Genomic DNA, 20,698 nt, shown 5'->3' with positions numbered 1-20,698 from the left:
CAAATAAGTGGCATTTTTGCCATTTCCAGGCGTTGTATCTTAACGAACTCCTCCTAGGGATTTTATGCTATCGACACCAAAATTGGGTTTTGTCATCTAAAGGCCTTGGCGATGTTAAATTGCGAAGCTTTATAGTTTTTGTCGATGGGCGTGTCCGTGGCTGCCCCGCAAACTTTGACGATTCGCCACAAAACCGGAAGTCATTATAACTTAAGCATGCATTATCCAATCTGCCTCAAAATTTACATGTTTAATAACAGTCCGGACCAGAACACGTTTACATGCCAATATCCAGATACAGTTATAGCGCCACCTGCTGGCCACAGGAAATGTCATGATTTACAGAGTAATAAACTCCTCCCACAAATTTTTTCATATCAGCACCAAATTTGGTTGGTTGTTATCTGAAAGCTCAAGTGATGATATATTGTCAAGATCTAGAGTTTTTGCAGAGGGCCGTGTCCGTGGCGGCATGACAAACCTCAACGCTTCGCCATGAAACAGGAAGTCCTTATAACTCAACCACACAATGTCTAATCTGCCTGAAACTTCACATGGTTAATAAGATTCCTCTATTGAAGGCATCTACATGCCAATCTTGAGTCACAGTTATAGCGCCACCTGCTGAAAGGAGGAATTTTGGCATAAATGTGTGATTTTCTCAGGTTCTATATATATATATATCGGCTTAAATTATTATTGTTCGCTGTTCTCTGTCATGCTAAGGCCACTGGGCGGCGGTGAGCCCGGGTGCGAGGTCCCTATCATCGCTGCTTGCAGCTTTAATTTGGCTTTTCTGTTTGCTTAGATAAATACAGGGAGTATCAGTGGACGGGCCTCAACGACAAAACAATTGAGGGAGATTTCCGTTGGTCAGATGGAAACCCTCTGGTGAGTGTTCTGATTTTGGTGAGGGCTTACTTTGTTTGGGCTTTACTTTGTGCCCCAGCATAATTTTCCAAACTGGAAATGCACTTTGGTAAGAAAGTAAAAAAAATTATTAAGAATTTTAATTAAAATAAATAAAGAATTTATAAAAATAATAACAATTGAAATAAGAAAGTTTTATGAAACGTTTTTATGAACTTAATTTTATGAAAATCATTAAAAGAGCCTTGAATAACAAAAGGTTTGTTTAAAAAAAAGAAAAAAAAATGCTCAGATATTTATCAATATGGTTGATATTGAATATTTATTGACCAAATATAATAATTTCAGCCAATTAGATCTTTATCTAATAGGGGTGTAATGGTAGACACATGTATTTGCATTGAAAGTATGTACAGTACCAAAACATGACTTCAAAACTCACATAAGCTACACATTGAATCGCTTTATATGTGTTCTTTTACACCCCGTTATCTAACACTGACTTAACACAATCTGACAAAACCCATAAGAATGCCTGTTGCTGTCGGACATCATCTGTCAGTACAGTGTAGTTTGGTCTGTACAAAGATGTTAATAACATATAACACACTTAATGGGCATATTTCTGTGTGTCTTTCTCTATCAGCTCTATCAAAACTGGTATCGTGGTCAACCAGACAGCTACTTCCTATCAGGAGAGGACTGTGTTGTTATGGTGTGGTATGACGATGGCCGCTGGAGTGATATCCCCTGTAACTACCAGCTTTCCTACACCTGCAAAAAGGGCATTTGTGAGTAAATAACTTTCACCATTGATAATTTTGGCCCAGAAAGAGCAAATGTTCATCGTGTTTTGTTTGTCTTTAGCAGCATTCTGTGGCCAGCCCCCTCTTGTGCTGCATGCTAAGATGTTTGGACGCCGTCAGTTAAAGTACAGGGCGAATTCACAGGTGCGCTACTACTGTGAGTCAGGCTTCATTCAGAGACAGAACCCTATCATCACCTGTCAGAGCAATGGACTATGGGAGGAACCCAAAATCATGTGTTTACCAGGTGATAAATAGTATTTTGAATATTATACACTCAAAAGCAGTGGTCTCAAACTTAATTCCTGGAGGGCCACAGCTCTGCATAGTTTAGCTCCAACCATTTCCAAACTCACACCTGCTAAATAGTCTCCAGTAGTCTTGAACACCTTGATTAGTTGGATCAGCTGTTTGATTAGAAATGCGGTACGAGCAAAACTGTGCAGAGCTGCAGCCCTCCAGTAATCGAGTTTGAGACCTGCTCAACAAGCGGTGGTGTTTAAGCAATGGTCAGTTTGTTCTACAGTAAGTACAAAGAAAATATTCCCCATGTCATTACACCACCAACTCCAGTTTGAACTGTTGATAAAAAGACATTTAGTGGATTCATGCTTTGGTGTTGTTTACACCAAATTCTCTAATCATGCAAATGTTGCAGCAAAAATTGAGACTCATCAGACCAGGCAAACCTTTTCCAATGTTTTGCCATCCAACTTGTCAAATTGAAGCCTTGATTTTGGTGTTAATAGCTGACAGGAGTGTCACCAATCTGCTCTTCTGCTGCTGTAGCTCATCTGCTTCAAGGTTTAATGTTTTGTGCTTTGAAAAGCTGGGTTTCCATCACCCTCAGTTAGGCCCAATCCCAATTCTACCCCTTAGCCCTGTGTCGATTCTCATATGCTATGAGGTGTAGGGTAAGGTAAATAAATACTTTTCAGGACCACAGTATAAACAATGAAGTATGCGAAATATCCCTGAATACATCAGCTACAGCAGCAACATGGCTGCAAAAGTGAGCAAGCAGATGCACAAATGTAGAAATATTGCCATTAATAAGGATTTTTTACTACAAGCATATGATTTAATACATTTATAAGAGCATTGATGTGTGACAGTCATGATCTTCAAAGACATTCTTTTTTTTTCTTTTGAGACATTAGATCGAGGTCCTGGCTCTGTGTGGTAATTAAAAATCCCATGGCGCTTCTCGTAAAGAGTAGGGGTGTAACCCTGATGTCCTGGCCAAATTCCACATTATTGGCCCTTTACCTATCAAGACCTCCTAATCATCCCTATCCTCCAGTATGTGGTGAGCACACTGGCATCGTTGTCCTGTGGCTGCCATTGCATCATCCGAGTGGATACTACTCACTGGTGGTGGTGTGGAGAGACCCCCCCCCCCCCCCCCCCTCATGATTGTGAAGTGCTTTGGGTATATGGCCAATTACTAATTCGCATTTGGGATTTTATCTTTTTTTATGAGATTCACTTCACGTTACGCCTCATTCACACTATAAGCAACTCGCAGCAGCAAGCGAGCGTTCATTTCAACGGAGAGCGAGCAACCTCTGTCTACACAAGTGACAGCGACTGTTGGCGACCAAGTGGGCATGTCGAACAAAGCGAGAAATTTGAGAATCCTTTAACTTTATGCAAATGGAGAGCAACTTTCTTGAGCTCACATGATCTTCTTTCAGCTCGCTCGGAGGCCAGTTGTATTCGTGCTATAGATCTACACAGACCTGCCTTTGAAGCAGGTCACCACTCAGAGCAACAGGCAGCTACAAAGTCGCTGCTAGTGTAAATGAAGCATTGGGATGGAAACCCAGCTAGAGATCCTCTTTTGTAACTCTCATTTATAGCAAATGGCCTTTCTATCAGCTTTTTGACCTCTGGCATCAACAAGGCCTTTTGCCATAAAAAAATTTCCACTCACCTTAATTTTTTCTAAACCATTCTATTTTAAAATCTAGATATAAATCCCAATAAATCAACAGTTTCTAAAACACTCCACCAACAACTATGCCAAGTCATTCATATCACCTTTCTTCCTTAAAATGATGCTTAGTTTAAACTTCAGCAGATCATCTACATGTCTAAATGCATTGAGTTGCTTCAATATGATTGGCTGATTAGCAGTAACCTGCAGTTCAATGGGTTGTGTGTTAAATGATATTGTCATCTTTTACGTTTTACACATTACAGTTGAATATTTGCTACAAAAATATTTATTGAGCCATTGAATTTACCATGTTACCATGTTATTTTCACATGTTTTGTTTCCAGCGGGACCAGCATATTCAAATGGAGACCTGGTAACATGGCGCACAGGTCAGAACAAGGAAATAGTCATAGAAGACTCAACAACAAAAACACCTGAATATTTGGATATAAAATGGAACTTTTAAAACAAGCACACTGCATAGTTGCATTACATGCCTTTGTTTATCATGTCATCCTTAAAGACGTCCACGCATCCAAATTCTTTATATAACATCAGTGTTGCATTAGGAATCAGTCCTGCTCAACTTTTATTCTCAACCGTTAATTCCAATTGGAAAACAGTTTAAGTACTGTAAACATTTCTTATAAAACTAAAGCATCATTAATGTCCATTTTCTTCGTCCATCTCGTTTCTGCCCCATTTTTCTCTGTGTACACCATGACACTGAATTACATTTGGTAATTCTAAGATAAAGCACACTTGATTAAAAGCAGCATCCAAACAAAGCTTGTAACCGTTGGACTAGACACCTATTCTGTTTGTTTGTTTTGTTTTTAATAAATTTTAGTTAAAACTATGGACAAACGCTCTCTAACATCAGCTGGCCTGAATCCTATTGTTTCACATCGTTGCTCTGTTGACTAAATACATTACCTGACAAAAGTCTTGTCGCCTATCCAAGTTTTAAAAACAAATAATAACTTGACTTCTATTTGATCATTTGATATTAGAAGTGGCTTATATGAAAGGCAAAGGCTGCTAGATTACGCTTATTTTCAAAATAAAATATGATCATGCCTTCATTTTTAATTACTTACCTCAGTCATGCTCAATAATGTTCATGTCTGGTGACCTGGCTGGCCAATCCTGGAACACCTTAGCCTTCTTTACTTTCAGGAAGTATTTTAATTTGTTACTTTCTAAACTGATTTCTGTAAGAATCTTGGGTCCCGGCAGGTTTTAATAGGTCTTTTGCGGTATTTGTTATGATTGGGGTGTAGTTCAACAGATAATTCATAGAAAAAATCTACCTTCTGCCACTTTTACAAATTATCACCTAGAAGTCAAATGTGTTGCTCTTACAACTGTGATAGACGACAAGACTTTTGTCAGGTCCATCATCGGCTACATTACATATCTGTTCTTAAACTTTCACCTTTTCCTTACTTACAAATTGTCTGCCAAACAAGACTCAATGCAAGAGCGTACAGACTAACAGTGCAATAAGGTTGTCCTAAACTGTAGATGTAACTTTAAAAACTGCAATATTCTTGCTGCTTCTTTTAGAATATTCAAGTCGAACAATTGTCAACTTACTAAAAATGATCTGTAACCTTTTTAAACCCTCCAATCAAGTCAGCTGAGGTATGTCGACCCATCCATTGTGTTGATGTTGGTTCAGCAAAGCTTTATAAAGCAGGGAAGATACTTTATGCAATCCACACTTGTGATTTCCAGACCCATATTGAGTCTTATGGGAGGACACTGGTCATTCTGCAACTTGGTGCTCAGTTTTTCAGGTCTGTATTGTACTCTGGAGGATGGCCATTTTAGTAGACTGTTATCAGAACTTTTGTTAAGAGATCCATCACTAACAAAATTATATTTTCAGTTTTGATGGCCTAAAACCATCACCCTTGATAAACATCAAGTGAATTACATTCCAAGCAAGCAGAGCATTCACAATAAATAAATTGATCACAATAAGAAGTGTTCATGCATTTTCTTGCTTACCAGAATATGTGTCTTTAATTACTACTCTCATTAGATTAACACATTAGTGGTTTCTATTTTAAGTAGCTGTAAATGTGGAGACATGTAAAGCACTTGGAAAATAACAGTTTTATGGGAATTTGTTTTTCTAAAACACTGTCTATGTATTTGCCATGTGTAAATTATATTTTAGGACTGTTACGAAATAAATCAAGTATATGTAAATAAAGATTTTATTGGTAGTTTTATTCACAATTTTTTGTCATACCTTTTTGTTTATTTACGTTGTTAAATTAAATAAAGAAATCCAACAGTTAGGTATCATTTATTATATTTTTAGACAATTTAAAAAGCATTGATAAAACGTAATTTCCCTTTTTAAAACAAACATCCTGTGGAATCTTTACAATCACTAAAACAAATGAAAATCATTATTTGCTTTATAAATATTACAAATAAATATTGCATATATCACAGTGTATACAGCACCACATATGTATCTATTTGTTTTAAATGTGACAAATGAATAATCATCTGATTAATTTTACATATCTTTCTTGCTATGTAATATATTTTTTAACTGCTCAGCTAAAAGAGTTAGCATTTCAAGCTAACAGCTATTCAAACAGGACTAATTGGTTTCTGTATCTGAAGGTTTATCCTCAAGGATTCAATCTTTTCTGCTTTTCAAGAGTTCACACTTAGATATTGCTTATGAATAATTGAGCCCAGGGCACCCGCCTGGTCAATAAGCATGCAAGAGGTTCCAATATCAGGTAGTTCCCAAGAGCTCCACCTGGTAAAGGTGGACATGGGGAGGATAGGGGAAACGAACATAAGGGAAGTAACGTGAAATAGGCTATTTATTGTACGTTTGGATTTATCTAATTGGTTTATCGATAATTGCGGGTGAGAGACCAGCTGCGATCAATCATATCACGTGCTCCTATTGAAATTAGTTTATCTAACTTCACTTAAATCAGTGGCCAGATATACTGTTTAATCCAGAATGATGGATGAATGCTAGATAGCGTATAAGCTAACCATATAATACATTTTCAACAATGCAAAAAGCCTCTGATGCTTATACTGTTAAATTCTGCAGAAACTGAGGATACATTCTAGACATTTTAATTAAGTACAATCAACATGTAGAGCAAAGCATTACCTGCTACCAAAACCTGAAGCAGTTACCTGTAGCAGTAAGCCCCATAGAGACGCATGCTTTTGCTAGGAAACCCAAAGCTACGAACCCCCGGTTCTGCAATCCCTCCACAGTGTTCTCTTGGGTTGATAATGGGGAATCGTACACTGCCATCCTCCAACCAGCCTCCATCACAGCGGTCCAGCTGTTGAAACCTCCAAGATGAGTAGATCTGACCAGTCTTGGCTAGTCCAGCACCATCCCGTCTGCAGGCTCGTTCAGCCTCTGCAAAATTCAGCTGGCCCTCAATGAAGAATACAGAGCCTGGGAAAGCAAAAGTAGGGTATTGTTTTAACTTTTATGCATTTACATTAATACTTTTTGTTGGCCGGACCACATTTTACTTCTGATTCAACCCGGTGGACCATTTTTTGGACTATTCCACATGGAAATTCCAGTATCAGATCAGCAGTTTTTCAAATACTCAGACCAGCCCATACTGTACCATAAACTATGCCATGTTCAAATTCATGTAAATGGTCTTCTCTTCTACATTTTGATCCTTGGTTTAAACTTCGACAGATCATCTTGTTCAAATCAACAAGCCTAAATTGGGGCAGCTGTGGCCTAATGGTTAGACAGTTGGACTTGGAAGAATTGGAAGATTTGCAGGTTTAAGTTTCGGATCCAGCAGGGATTGTTGGTGGTGAGAGTGAACACCAGGGCTGGGGTGAGTCCATTAAGCAAGGCACTGATTCCACCACTTCTCTGGGTGTGTTCACAAATGTGTGCGCACTTGGATGGGTTAAATGTAGAGCACATAACCCGAGTATAGGTCACCATACTTGACCACAAATTTAAATTTATTGAGATGCTGTCATGTAATTGGCTGATTAGATATTTGTGTTAACAAGCAGTTGAATGCATGTACCTAATAAAGTGGACAGTGTAAAATAATCTAAAAAGAACTGATATGCACAATAAACCACTTTAAACCTAAATTCCTGAATCTTTGTTTTTGACATTGATTTCTCCAATGCCATGATCAACAGACTCATGTGGGCAAAGTGGGAGATGTCACTCAGAGTAAGAGACTCTTTGTCTTTCCTAAATACAAAAACAACAGCGCTGATTGGCTTTTTCTCTTCTAGTCTGTTGGGGGGACAAATAGTAGCTGTGTTTTTAATCGTTTTTTGTTGTAAAGAGAAACAGTTTAGTAAATCTCACCTGTAAATCTGTGTGTGTGTGTGTGTGTGTGTGTGTGTGTGTGTGTGTGTGTGTGTGTGTGTGTGTGCGTGCGTGCGTGCGAGCGAGCGAGAGAGAGAGAGAGAGAGAGAGTGAGTGTGTGGTTTGTTTTTTTTTTAAGACATTTGGATCACCAAGGCTTAAAGTGTTTGATATTTGAATTATTGTTTTATGTCTCATGATACTTCCGAAATCATTACACTTTTGTCACTTTTATTCCAGTTTAATGAATCCTTATCTGGATCATTTCTTTAGAGAAAAATCTTACTGGCGCCCAAAATGTTTAGGTGGTACTGTATAAACCAGGGGTGCTCAAACTCGGCCCTAGAGGGTCTCTGTCCTGCAAAGTGTAGTTCCAACCCCAATCAGATACACCTGAGCTGGGCTAGTTAATCAAGCTCTTACTAGGCTTTCTAGGAACATCCATGCACACGTGCTAAAGCAAGTTGGACCTAAAATCTGCAGGACACTGGCCCTCTAGGCACCCCTGGTATAAACAGTTCAATGTACAGTTCATAGACTTCTAACATTACTGTGTTTTAACATTAAGAACATGTAAATGTGAAACAGGTGTTGTCATTGTCTGAAGCCCATCAAAACAGAATCTCCATTCATTTTTTACTTCACCTTTAGTGGTGGAGGTGAAGCAGAAAGCATCATAGTTGTCCCGTGTTTTGTGACGAGGCCCATAACTCCTGATGCCTGACAGAAGATCCCCTCCACAAGCCGGCCGTGGGTGCAAGACAGGGTAACTGACCGTCCCGTCAATCAGCCATCCAGCGTTACACCAGTCTAATCCTTCAGTCCAGGCTGCAAAGATCATTCACAAGAGCATCAGGACATGAAACACTTAACAGTTTTCTTGGAATTGAATTAAACTTTTGGCTTAAGGTTTGCAACTGTGTGAAATTATGATTTTATTACCTCTGTAAAGCTGCTTGTAGGTGGCAAGGGTTGCATCCTGTTCAGCACAAGCTTCTTTAGCATCAAAGAAAGTAAATCTGTACCGTCCTTTTTGACTCTGATAAGGAAATACAACCCCTGAAATCCATTATTAAAACAGAATGTAATAATTACATTATAATGGACATATTTAAAATATATGTAATGACAATAACTTAAAATATTATAAAAATATTTATTATACTACTATTAATAATATATTATAATTATTTTACATTTAGTAATATTGGAATTTCAAAAATTATAAAAATCAACTAGGAAAAATATTATTTTTATCATTAGAATCAGTTCAAAAGTCATGTACATTTACTATGACTTCTAATACATAACAATTATAACAAAACTATTATGAAATAAGTTAGCTATATTACTGTTGTTTATTATTAGTAGTAAATGCATATGAACTGATGCCAATGGTAATAATAAAAATAATAAAACATCGTTATTGTTGTCATTACTCATTCGCATCAGCTCGAATGTTATGTGCATTTACTACGACTGCTAATAAACAACAACTATTCAATTCGGCTAGTAAAATTCATGGCCCTTTATAGGTAAAAAGCCGAGGTATTATTTGAAAATTATTTAAAAGATTGTGCCAGCCTGCCTACCCTCAATCCTCAGAGTAATAATGACACTTTCGTCCTCGATGCCGTTGATTAGTTCACAGCGGTAACTGCCATCGTCTTCCAGCTCCAGGTCAGAGAGTCGCAGAGAAACGTCCAGATCATGAGCTCGCTGGAGGGCCGCTCGAGGCCCAACAGAGCCGTACTGCTTATCTGCATGACCGTTTGTGATGAGCACTATGTTCTCCACTCCACGAGAAGAGGGCTCGAGTTTAGTCCACTTCACTCTGTAATGCGATGGTTTGAATCTCATCACACAGGGCAAAATGGCTGCGTGTCCACGACGAGCAGAGACTTCAGCAAACACCAGAGGCTCCAGCAGGTATTTTAACTCTTTGTCCTTGTCTAAAATGCACATAATAGTTTATTATCATGTACCGAAATGTCATGTTATGGCTTTCAAATCATGTTTATATTGTAGTCAGATATTCTCAATTGCAGTTGTTAGGAGGCATTACCTTGATTATAGTGGTATTTTGCACTAATACAAGAGAAGAAACAGGTTGAGGTCAGTAGCAGAGCAATGAAGTTCATTGTGGATTTTCCTAAACAACATAAAAATGATGATTAAACAGTAAAAAATGCTGATTGTTTTAGCCCAAATTTGGGTCAAAGTAACCCAACAGACTAAAGAAAATCTTTAAGAGGTGGTCCACTCCGATATCATATTTTAAACTTTAGTTGATGTGTAATGCGTGAACATAAACAACATCTCTGAATGTAAGACTCTCAAAGACCAATGCAAAGACAAACATTGGCTGTTACAGAGTTAGCTTAGCAAAGCCTACAGCGAATGAAGTTTGGAGACTACAAAAAATACATAGGGGCTAGCGAGATCACAAGGGTGAAGGGGCGTGGCCAGAGTCTCTGTAATGTTATGCATTTTAGAGAAAGCTAAAATGCCGTCCAAACATCCACAGAGCTTCTTCTGTTTCTGTATTTGGGCTTTCAAAGAACACGACACAAAGTGCTTATAATTTAATATTAATTATGTTCCAGAGAATTATAAAAAAAGATTTAGCTAGCATTTGACATAGGACAGCTTCCAGAATCTCTCCCAGCTCCGTGCTATAATTGATCAATTACATGCCCAATTTCTAACGTTAACGGTATATTGTTGCGAGGATGTAAACAAAGATGTAAACAACGTTAATTGCTGTTTGGCACCACTAACAATTTAGCTAAAAATTCATATTTATCAGTCAAACTGCTGTAAACAGCCACAGTCTTCAGCAGCACGTGCAGTGTCTCTCTATGCGGATGCTTTCAATGTCGCTATAGGGCCGCTTTCCCTGCTTTCTACATCTCGATTAATAAACTCGCTAAAAATATATGTGCATTTTTTTTATATTACTTACACATAATTATTCCAAATGTATGTGAAAGACAGTTGTCAGATTTTATTTTAGAGATCAGGCATGAGGTTCAACTGTGTGCTCTTCATTTTTCTGTGATTCAGGCAGCTAACGATGCTTACAGCTTCTCTGTTTACACAGCGCAAAAGCGCATTCTTGTAGGAGCATGATGTGGTGATGTGGAGCTGATCTGTGAATCACAGCACATTATGTTAGCTGACCAATCAGAGCATCTTGAGGGTGGGCCTTTCAGAGGAACTAGGACATATGACAGTCGCTTTCATGTTAGCTGAGTAGCTGTACATAAAGTAAGATATATGAAAAAATAACGTGTATTTCTACAAGTGAAGAATGAGCACATATTACCTTACATCTTATAAACACAGCCAAGCCTTAAAATACACTGTGGACCACCCCTTTAAAAATGTGCAACCACTTGTTAGGATTCCTCTCATATTTCACTTAGAGCAAACTGATGATTGGAGGGGCGTGGCTAAGCATATTTTGCCCATGTCATCAATCTGACATCATCAGAGGACAATTTTGATTATTTTTTTTTAATGGTTTAACTTGCATGGATTACATGTTTACTTTAAAGACACACTATGTCAGATTTTTTATTAAAATATACAAAACAAAACATATTATTTTGCTGAATTAATTAAATACAAACACTTCTAAAAATGGCCATGCTAATGACATCACACACAGTCGATTTCCAATTTGTTTTTCTATAAAACAGTGAAACCTCAAAGATGATACATTTGTTTTGCAATACAAAATGAAAACAATAATTACATTGCATTTATTTATTGATGTAAGTTAGTACATACAATAGTAGCTAGATAAGGCCACTATAAAGTGTCACTCTAAAGTGACACTTACATTTTTAACCCAGTGGTAAGACTTGTCAACAATTGACCCAAATTTGGGTTCAAATAATTCCAAAGCTACAAAGAACAATTTAAGTCTTACCTTGGTCTTCAAACTTTCTTTCTCAGTTTAAAAAGTCCATGACTGCGCTGGTGTTTGCATCAGCTTTGGCTGCAGTGGATCAGGATCATCTGACGAGTGCTGGATGTGTACAGGCTTTTCTCTCCTCTGCTCCAGATGTTAATGAGCATCACACAGACTTTCATTGTTCCTCTCAGCAACTCGGCAACAGACCACAAACGCATGAAGTCAGCAAACTTCAGATGATAAAGGTAACTTCAGAATGTTGAGGTATAGCTTAATCTTAGGATTCAAAATGGAAATTTACTGGCCCACACAGTGTGTTTTTTGTTGGGAGAAAAGCACAATTAAGATGCTCAGTGATTAAACCAGTCAATGGATGTTTACTTTTTATGTTCATTCATTCATTTATTCATTTACCTTTGGCTCATTCCCTGGTTTATCAGTGGTCACCACAGCAGAATGAACCATCAACCAATCCTGCTTATGTTTTAAGCAGCGGATGCCCTTCCAGTCACAATATGTTCACTCAGTATCTGTATATCACACTCTGTGTCTAGAAATAATATCAAACCCACTGACATCTGCAGACAAATGATTATTTTTTTAGTATGGTCAATTTTTTTTTATAATATTTTATTTCTGTGCATCTATGTTATTTATTCATCCTAAAGATTTAGTTTTGAACAAAGAAAGTAACTTATCAGTTCACTGTTATAATGTTTGTTAATATCTAGAATAAATTTTTATTTCTTATTTTTTGTTTTTATTTGCATTTTTTAATTAACGTTTGCCCAATTTTAAGTAAAATTTTATTATTTTTTTTATTTGTTAAACGCAGGTTTTAATAATTTATTAAGAGTTATAACTTAATACTTTTATCTATAACTCTATTCTATCTTTGATTTTTATTAAAAAAAAGTCAACAATACTAATAATAATATCCTTGTTACTCATGGTTATTTTAAGGTGTCATATCCCATGTCACATTTTACCAAGGGATCATGTTATGCAGTTCCGTTGATCGGTTTGCCTGGCCGGAACAGAAAGAGGAAGAGGAACGGCCCATAGTTTGTGTTTTCATTCTCTCCGTCTCCCTCTCTCTAACCTGTGAGCACAATGACAGCTTTGTCACAGAACTCCCCCAGCACTGACCCGCGGCCAGCAGAGAGCATGAAAACACGAAAAGGAAACAAGCAGTTGGAGGAAAAGCGCTATAATGGGATTCAAGCATTTGTCAGTGTACTTTGCATTGTGCTGCTCCATCAATGGCTCTTTTTGTCATCTTCCACTGTTTGTGCTCGCAATGGCATGTCTAGGTGACCTTTGTAGCTCTATTTTCATCTCTTTTACTCACAGTTTACAATATTAGTACTGTATTTCATTCCTTCTTAAGTGTATTATCGTTATTTATGCCTGCATCTATTTGACCATAGACTTTTTTTTTAAAAACAAGCTTGTTCGGGGATTTTTATATTTTATATGCATTTTATATATGGTAATTTTTATTATTATGCTTTGTTGAACCAACTTAGTGAAACCAAGTCCTTGTGTTAAATAGCAATTACTGTGGTAAAAGTAAAAATACTGATAGTTCACCTAAAATAGTTTACCCAAAAATGAACATTTTGCTATTGTTTAATCACAAAAAAGCACTAGTCATTGACTTTCAGAGTATTTTTATTCTTTCTATGGGTGTCAATGTGTAACTGAGAGTCTGAGACAGTGTTAGAATCCATATGCAGAAGTTTATTAATGGGATTAGGCAAAAACACCAACGGGTAAACAAGTGGAGAGTCGGCAACGTGTAAGCAGTCCAAACCAAACAACAAACACAGGGGCAATTCCAGGAGACGTAGTAGTAATTCAGGTAGAGGTTCAGTGCAACAATATTCAGTCCAAAACAGATCAAGATACACAGGGGCAAATCCAGAAGACGTGGTGAGAAGGCAGGCAAAAGTTCAAGGCAACAATAAGCAGTCCAAAACAGAGCAAGAGGGCAAAGACAAATTACGTACATGATCAAGGCAGGTAGGGTCATACACAGAAAAGCAGTCATGAAAATCACTTGGAACAACGCTTGGTAAGGCAGGTGAACTGGCAATACTTCACGAGGAAGCATGGCCTGAGTTCTCACTGAAATACAGCACAAACAGGAAGTGACTGCAGAGGGAGTGGACCTGAGACAGTAGTCGGACGAGGGCTCCCTCTGCTGGCATGGCGTTACACAATGGTTGCTGGTGTCCAACAATGCAGCTTAAGTGTTTTTGCCAGTTTTAGCACAGCACAGTTATCATGTTCATGCCATACACCACATTAATTAAATAGCTATTACATATGCACTGATTTGTGTGGTGGTCATTGGGGTGCTGGTCTAAAAAAGGAGGTGTGATAAGGAGCATTGTTGACATGTTGTTTTGAGGCAACTGAAATAGACCATTGTCCAATAAAAATCTGGTCGAAAGTCAGTGGTGCATTTTTTTTAATAGCATGTTAGTAATATTCACCTTTCCCATTACTGGGTTACAGTTGGAAGGGCATCCGCTGCGTAAAACATATGCCAGGGTAGTTGGCGATTCATTTTGCTGTGGTGACCCAAGATAAATCAAAGCAGAACAGATTCTTGCTAGTGAAGCATTCAGTTTTTTGCTTACACAGTGCACCACTTGAATGACATTTTATCGCACTTTGCTTGTTATAAATAGTGACCCTTTATGCGTGATCCATCAGCAGATCGCTCCTATGTCAGTTTATAGACAAACCAGCCGATTGACGTGACTTTAAAAACACTCCAGTGTCCCTGTATCTGTGGTTACACTTAGTAAACAGCGGTGAGTTTGGTGAACTGATGACCTTCACAGACAATTACAGTAATTTCTTTTTAAAAACGTTCTCAATAGCTCTCTAATGTTAACACGAAATGGACGTTTTTAGAAAATTTGGTATCAATTCATACCAAATACTAGTATCGTGAACTGAACAAATGTCAATTCCTCCACATCTGAATATACAGCTTTTATTTCAAATTGAAATAAATTATGGCAGTCAAGCATTGTCTAAGATCATTTTTGTATCTAGTTTAATCAATCTTTCCACAATATATATAATAATTATACATTTGTCAATGAAATGAATTAGTTGTATTCTGAATTGTACACCTGTCACACTCTAAAGTTTATTAATAATTTGGTTAAGAGTTTATTAGAAAATAAATAAACAGAATTTGTATATTAAATAGAGCATGACCTTATACATTGCGAATGCACTTTTAATGTTTGATGAGAACTTTTTAAATATTTTTTTTAAATGTGTGTGGTGATGGAAATGACAGTGGTGGAAACAGTTTATTTTGAAAAAATGAAAAATAGCTTCACCAATTAGCTTTGAATTGATACTAGCCTTTCATGTACAAAACACTCTTATTTACCTTAATTTTGTTTGATTTTTGTTTGATTGATTAAAAACCTCTTTGAAGGTACAACATGTTTGGAAATGACGTAGAATAAATCCATTTCCTTATTAAGCAATATTTACCTTGATTTAGACACCTAAAAGGAGGTTGAGTAATATGGAAAATATTTAATAGAAAGGTAGTACATTTTTTAAAGTAGGTTTTATTGTTAGTGTGACAAAGAAAGAGAAATTTGAACAAAATTATATATTTTTTGGATATATGATTAAAAGATATAAAAGTCCCCATAGTTAAAGAATTACCCATATATTTATCTATGTGCATTGTTGACTGTTTAAAGTGTAAAAAATAAGAAAAACAAATACAAATATTTATATAAAACTATTTGCTAATTAGTGGCTTTACAAATAAGCATACTATATTGTTATAAGAAAACAGGTAGAAACTGATGTACTAACTATTTAGGTTAGATATTGGCCAAAAAATATTTTATGCTAGGTATTTTAGTGTATTAAGATCTGTTGCAACTGCCTGAGGGAAGGCATTTGAACAGTTTGTCCTTTGGGTGAGAGGGGTCTTGAATGATGTTATCTGCCCATTTCCTCATTCTGGAGATGTACAAGTCCTGGAGGTTGGGCAGGTGCACACCAATAATCCTCTCAGCTGTCCTGACAGTCTGCTGCAGCCTTCTTATGTCTGATTTGGTTTCTGAACCAGACACTAATTGAAAAACACAGAACTGACTCTATGACAGCCGAGTAAAACTGTCAGAAGCCTTTGTGGCATGTTGAATTTCCTGGCAAAGGAAATAATACCTCTGCAGGGCATTTTTCACAATAAAGTCAATGTCAGTGTCCCACTTCAGGTCCTAACAGATGGCGGTGCCCGGGAACCTGAATGACTCCACTGCTGCCGCAATGCTGTCCATGATTTTGGAGGGGGAGAGCAGGGGGGTTTCCCCTCAAGTCCACAACCATCTCCACTGTTTTCAGTTTGTTCAGCTGCAGGTTGTTAAGACAGCACCAGACATCCAGCTGCTCAACTTCTTGTCTTAATGCAAACTTCTCACTGTCCCGGATGGGCCCATGATTGTGGGGTCAACTGCAAACTTCAGGAGCTTCAAATCTCTCCAGTGCTGTCAATCTTTGTGCATAAGCACATACACACACATTCCCCAGCTCACTCTTTAAGTTTGTTTGCCCAGCCCCTGGGAAAGTAGAGTTTGAGTCAAGGTTGTGTAGGCTTAATGATGCATGTGCTCTCAGTTACCAAAGACAGCGATTGACAAATGGTAAACTTGCCCCAGAACAATCTTGCACAACTCTATGTCAAGCCCAGACTTGATGTTCTGTGCCCCAACCCCCCACTGCCACCTTCATATATAAATTGCTTTGGGTCCCATATCTTTCAAACCATCACACATGTTCCAGCAGTGTTACATTACAATACGTGGAAAACAGTTTCCAAACACTCTACCTTTTAAAGGTATGGGGTTGGTGAGATTTAACCCAAAAAAAAGATAAATAAATGTTAGAAAGATCTATTTAAAGCAAAATAAATGCATACCACAATTTCTGCAGTCTTGTTTTTAACATTTTATTTATTAATTAGAATTATTACATTAATAATAATAATAACAACTTAAAAAAAGCATCTATAACTCTGCGTTCACACTGAAGGCGGTGAGAGCGTCAAAGTTCGCTCTGGCTGCTCTGTGTCAAAATTCACTACATTGATCTCGTATTTAAAGGGGCCGTTGCAGAATATCAGCAAATCAGTTACATTATCGCATAAACCATGCTTTCTAGCATGAAAACTTTGCACTTTTTTATCAGATTCCTTTAACAATGGAAGATCAAGTTGTTGTGTGTGGTGTGGCTTTGCTCTAATTATCCAATATGTGTCCATATGTCTGAAATATTCTGAAGCAGCAGTACTGTTTTGTATTGTTGCATGAGATTCCTGCTTTTTTAAAGAAAAAAATATATATAACATTAATGCACATCAGTAACTCGCCAGTAATTTTTTTACTCTATGTCCCTGTAAGAAAACAGTAAATAATTGGAAATCCAGCGACCGCAATAATCAAACCCTTGGGAACAACTGTGGTTAGAACCAAAGTTCATAGGATTGCGTTATCTGGAATCCTCTCAATCGGTGGACTTCTACAATTTGATTACTTGTTGCTGAACCGCGTCATAGCTCATTACCATAAAGTTGACTTGATTTCAACACTCCTCGAAACCCACACCGGCAAAGACTCGCCGTGCAACTTCTTGCCGCCTAACTCTTGCCAACTTCCGACTTCTTTGACGCTCTTGCTGCTTACGGTGTGAATGCACAGTAACTTTCTTGAGCAGCAAATCATCAAATTAGGATGATTTCTGATGGATCACATGATTTTAATTACAGCTAAAAATAATATAAGCCATAAATCACAGGTATAGAAAAGTATGCTCATGAAAAAAAGTTATTTTACATTGTAATGATATTTGACAATATTAGTTTTATTTCAAGAGTCCTCACCTAGCTGATAATTGATTATAAAGCTTGTTTGGCATGCTTTCCCGAAAGAAATCCCTGAGCTCATAAGATCCTCAAGCTCGGGGCTCCCTCCCATTTGCAGGGCAAGAGGGTAGTTTGAGATCAGATAGATCTCGGGAATTCCCCTGCTGTTTTTGGCTAAAGACAAATTAGGGATTGCTATGGAGAGATATACTGCTGACTCAGAGCTCATCTGTGGTGCCAATTTTAGTTTAGTCATTCACTTATATTGCATGTCTTTAAACAGTGGGTGAAAACCCACGTGAGAAAGTGGAAAACATGTAAACTCCACACAGAAATGTTGGTTAGCCTGGTAAGGACTTGAAGCAGTGACATTCTTGTTGTGAGGCAACAGTGCTAACCACTGGGCCACCGTGCTGCCCTATCTAGGAAAAGGAAGAGGAGTAGTGGTGGAAGGGGAAATTCTTCAAGGAGAAGATAACTGAGGTATGAAACTGGTTATTTATTGTGAAATAGGAATGGTCTGATTGGTGAATCATGTGTAGGTTAGCTAATGCGGGACCAGCCATGGTCAATCATAAGCATGTGATCCTCTCGAAATTTGTTTAGAATTAAACTTCATTTTATTTTTGATTAAATAAATCAATAAATAAAGACACTTCTTTAAAAATTTATTTTAGTGGGTGTCGTGGTTCATGGGTCTGTGCATTCCTTTCTTGAATGTTTCTCTTTTCTTGTTGTCCATACGGAGGGATAAGCCCATTGGAATTTCAACATCCAACAACTTCCCTCAACAAAGGAATATGGGGGCCCAAAGTGTCTATCAATTGCACTCTTTGAAATCCTTCATTCTGAATGGCCCTGAGTGGTCGGTTTTTGAGCATTTCTGTTAGGAACACTTCAATATGGTGGTAATGTTTGTTTTCACTCTGAAGTTCCCTTTAGAGGGCGATACCTATGTCTACAGTGCACCAACCATCAACGACACAGGATGTTATACAACACAAATCCCTCATGCTGGTTAGCAATGCTGTTTATTGCGTGCTTACTTGTTTGTTAGATTGTGCATGCTCTTACCTCCTGTGTTTATTTCCCCTGTTCCAGTCATTTGCGTTTTTGTTTCTGTTGTTTTCTGCCTTTATTCCCATCTTCTTCACCCGGATTACCTGCACTGTTTGCTGGATTTGGACTATTTGCTCTTCAGATTTCCAACGGCCCGTTGCAGCATCTTTATTGCCAAATCCTGCTAACCATAAGCTATTTCCCTTGGATGCTGTCTTGAGTCTGACTTTTTTGCCGATTTTCAAAATGAGTTTTGCTGTTGCATTCAGAACTAATTAGGAATAAAAAAAAACAAATAAATTCCAAACGATCTTACAGATGCTAATTCTATTTAGATAAATGAGAGTAACCCACATGCTGTAGAATGAGAGACGTTTCGTCAGGGTGTTTGGAGTTTTCATATTAACTCTACACTTGATCAGGAATGTGTATGTGGGCCTGTCATAACCAAATGTCCTATTTCTTTCTCAGTTTGGACAGCAGCAAGTTAGTCAGGCTTTGTGTACATGTGACAGTTCAAAACATGCTCAGTTTGATGTCAGACTAAAGTCAAACACTCAAATTTAATAACATGATCTCTTGATCAATGCAATTACGGAGAACTCTGCATAAAAACTGGATTTCAAGCATGTAGTTTTACTTTGAATCTTTTACTGTTGTATGTGTCAGAAATTTTGATCAAAAAGAAACCAGGGTCTTTTCTTTGCACACTTTGTATGTGCTGTAGATACAGTTGTATAAACCATTTGAATGAATGTGGAGCATTTTCTTTGAGCTGCAGCCATCAACAACCCCTGTCAGGAAGATCTCCATGCTGTTTTACACGCCTTTTATCAGAAGGAATTCTATTCTTTGCAACGGAGTCTGCCGATAAGGCTATCTATCTTCAGAAATTCCACTATAAACAGCCATTTCATTCTCTGTTTGATCATGTGTTCGTTGTCTGCCTCTTTTTCTCATTTTTTTTTTTTTTTTAGAGATTTGTATAGTAGATAGGCGCTGACTTGAGATAAAGTTCTGGAGAGTGACAGTGTCATGCAGAGTCTACAGTGTATAAGAACACACCTGTTCAGGTTTTACTAGCACAAAATGTACTGCATCGCTGGCTTATATTAGTCTGTATAACATACTGAAGTTTTGCATATCCTGCTTTTCACATCTGCATCAATTTTATGTACATTTATTTCTGTTCTCTGCGATGCTTTATTATTTGATGTCTCTAAAAAGAACTGAAACTGATATTTGAGACAGGTGAAATACGGAAATTAAATGGAAATTACAATAAAATAAACAAATGCAAAAATAATTTGTTTGTCAATGTAAAAACTACAATGCCCAATACATAAGGTACAGAAAATTCCACCAATAAGAGAGTTGCAGTGAGCTCTAACCACTTGGAATAAGCACCACAAATTATGTAATCAAGTCAAGTTGTCGTGTAAACTTACTATAGCGAGGAAGGCAAGCGCGAGTATTTACAACTCACCAACTACATAAAAATGCAGAAATTGTGCACAATTTCACTGTGTGTTTGCTGGATCAGTCTTTTACTGACGCTTACAGCAGAAACCCCTATTTTTTCCCTATTTATTTATTTCACTGCAATTGAGAGAATGAAAGTACTCCATTCCTCTCTCTTTTTCTCTCTCTCTCTCTCGCTCTTTCTCTTTCTCTCTCACACACACACACACACTCACTGTGGGCACATTTGACCTGCTGGCCTGACTTTTCCTCTTCTCTCGGCTGTTTTACATACTTTTAGATACATACACGAGCGCATGTCTGCAGAGTTTTCTCCACCGTGTCTATCATGGATCAG

At 37.6% G+C, this 20,698-nt stretch overlaps 2 protein-coding genes and 1 long non-coding RNA gene across 9 annotated transcripts in view; 2 read left to right on the top strand and 1 right to left on the bottom strand.

Annotated features, from left to right (window-relative positions):
- bcan (brevican) overlaps positions 1-5,868 on the top strand; it is a 59,471-nt gene extending 53,603 nt beyond the window's left edge. For 2 of the 5 annotated variants that reach the window (XM_073924638.1, XM_073924640.1), the window contains exons 11-14: positions 809-891; positions 1,517-1,661; positions 1,741-1,923; positions 3,963-5,868. In XM_073924638.1, coding sequence (XP_073780739.1) covers positions 809-891; positions 1,517-1,661; positions 1,741-1,923; positions 3,963-4,084 — 533 coding nt within the window. In that variant the 3' untranslated portion in view covers positions 4,085-5,868. 5 annotated transcript variants of the gene reach the window in all.
- On the bottom strand, positions 5,841-11,994 carry hapln2 (hyaluronan and proteoglycan link protein 2). The gene is given in 6 exon segments (NM_001082816.3): positions 5,841-7,081; positions 8,630-8,812; positions 8,927-9,043; positions 9,577-9,936; positions 10,050-10,136; positions 11,922-11,994. Coding segments are annotated over 5 exon segments (1,014 nt in total). The 5' UTR covers positions 10,126-10,136; positions 11,922-11,994; the 3' UTR covers positions 5,841-6,803.
- On the top strand, positions 9,668-20,159 carry LOC141378214 (uncharacterized). 3 transcript variants are annotated; one of them, XR_012392155.1, is made up of 3 exons: positions 9,668-9,913; positions 11,948-12,151; positions 19,022-20,159. It is a non-coding gene; the product is annotated as an uncharacterized lncRNA (long non-coding RNA). The 3 variants fall into 3 exon arrangements; XR_012392156.1 differs by lacking the exon at positions 19,022-20,159 and adding an exon at positions 16,178-16,882; XR_012392154.1 differs by lacking the exon at positions 19,022-20,159 and adding an exon at positions 12,870-13,546.
- Positions 20,160-20,698: the final 539 nt, after the last annotated feature.

This window comes from Danio rerio, chromosome 16 (assembly GCF_049306965.1).
Source record: "Danio rerio strain Tuebingen ecotype United States chromosome 16, GRCz12tu, whole genome shotgun sequence".
Lineage (NCBI taxonomy): Eukaryota > Metazoa > Chordata > Actinopteri > Cypriniformes > Danionidae > Danio > Danio rerio.
This window is presented reverse-complemented; position numbering and strand designations above follow the sequence as displayed.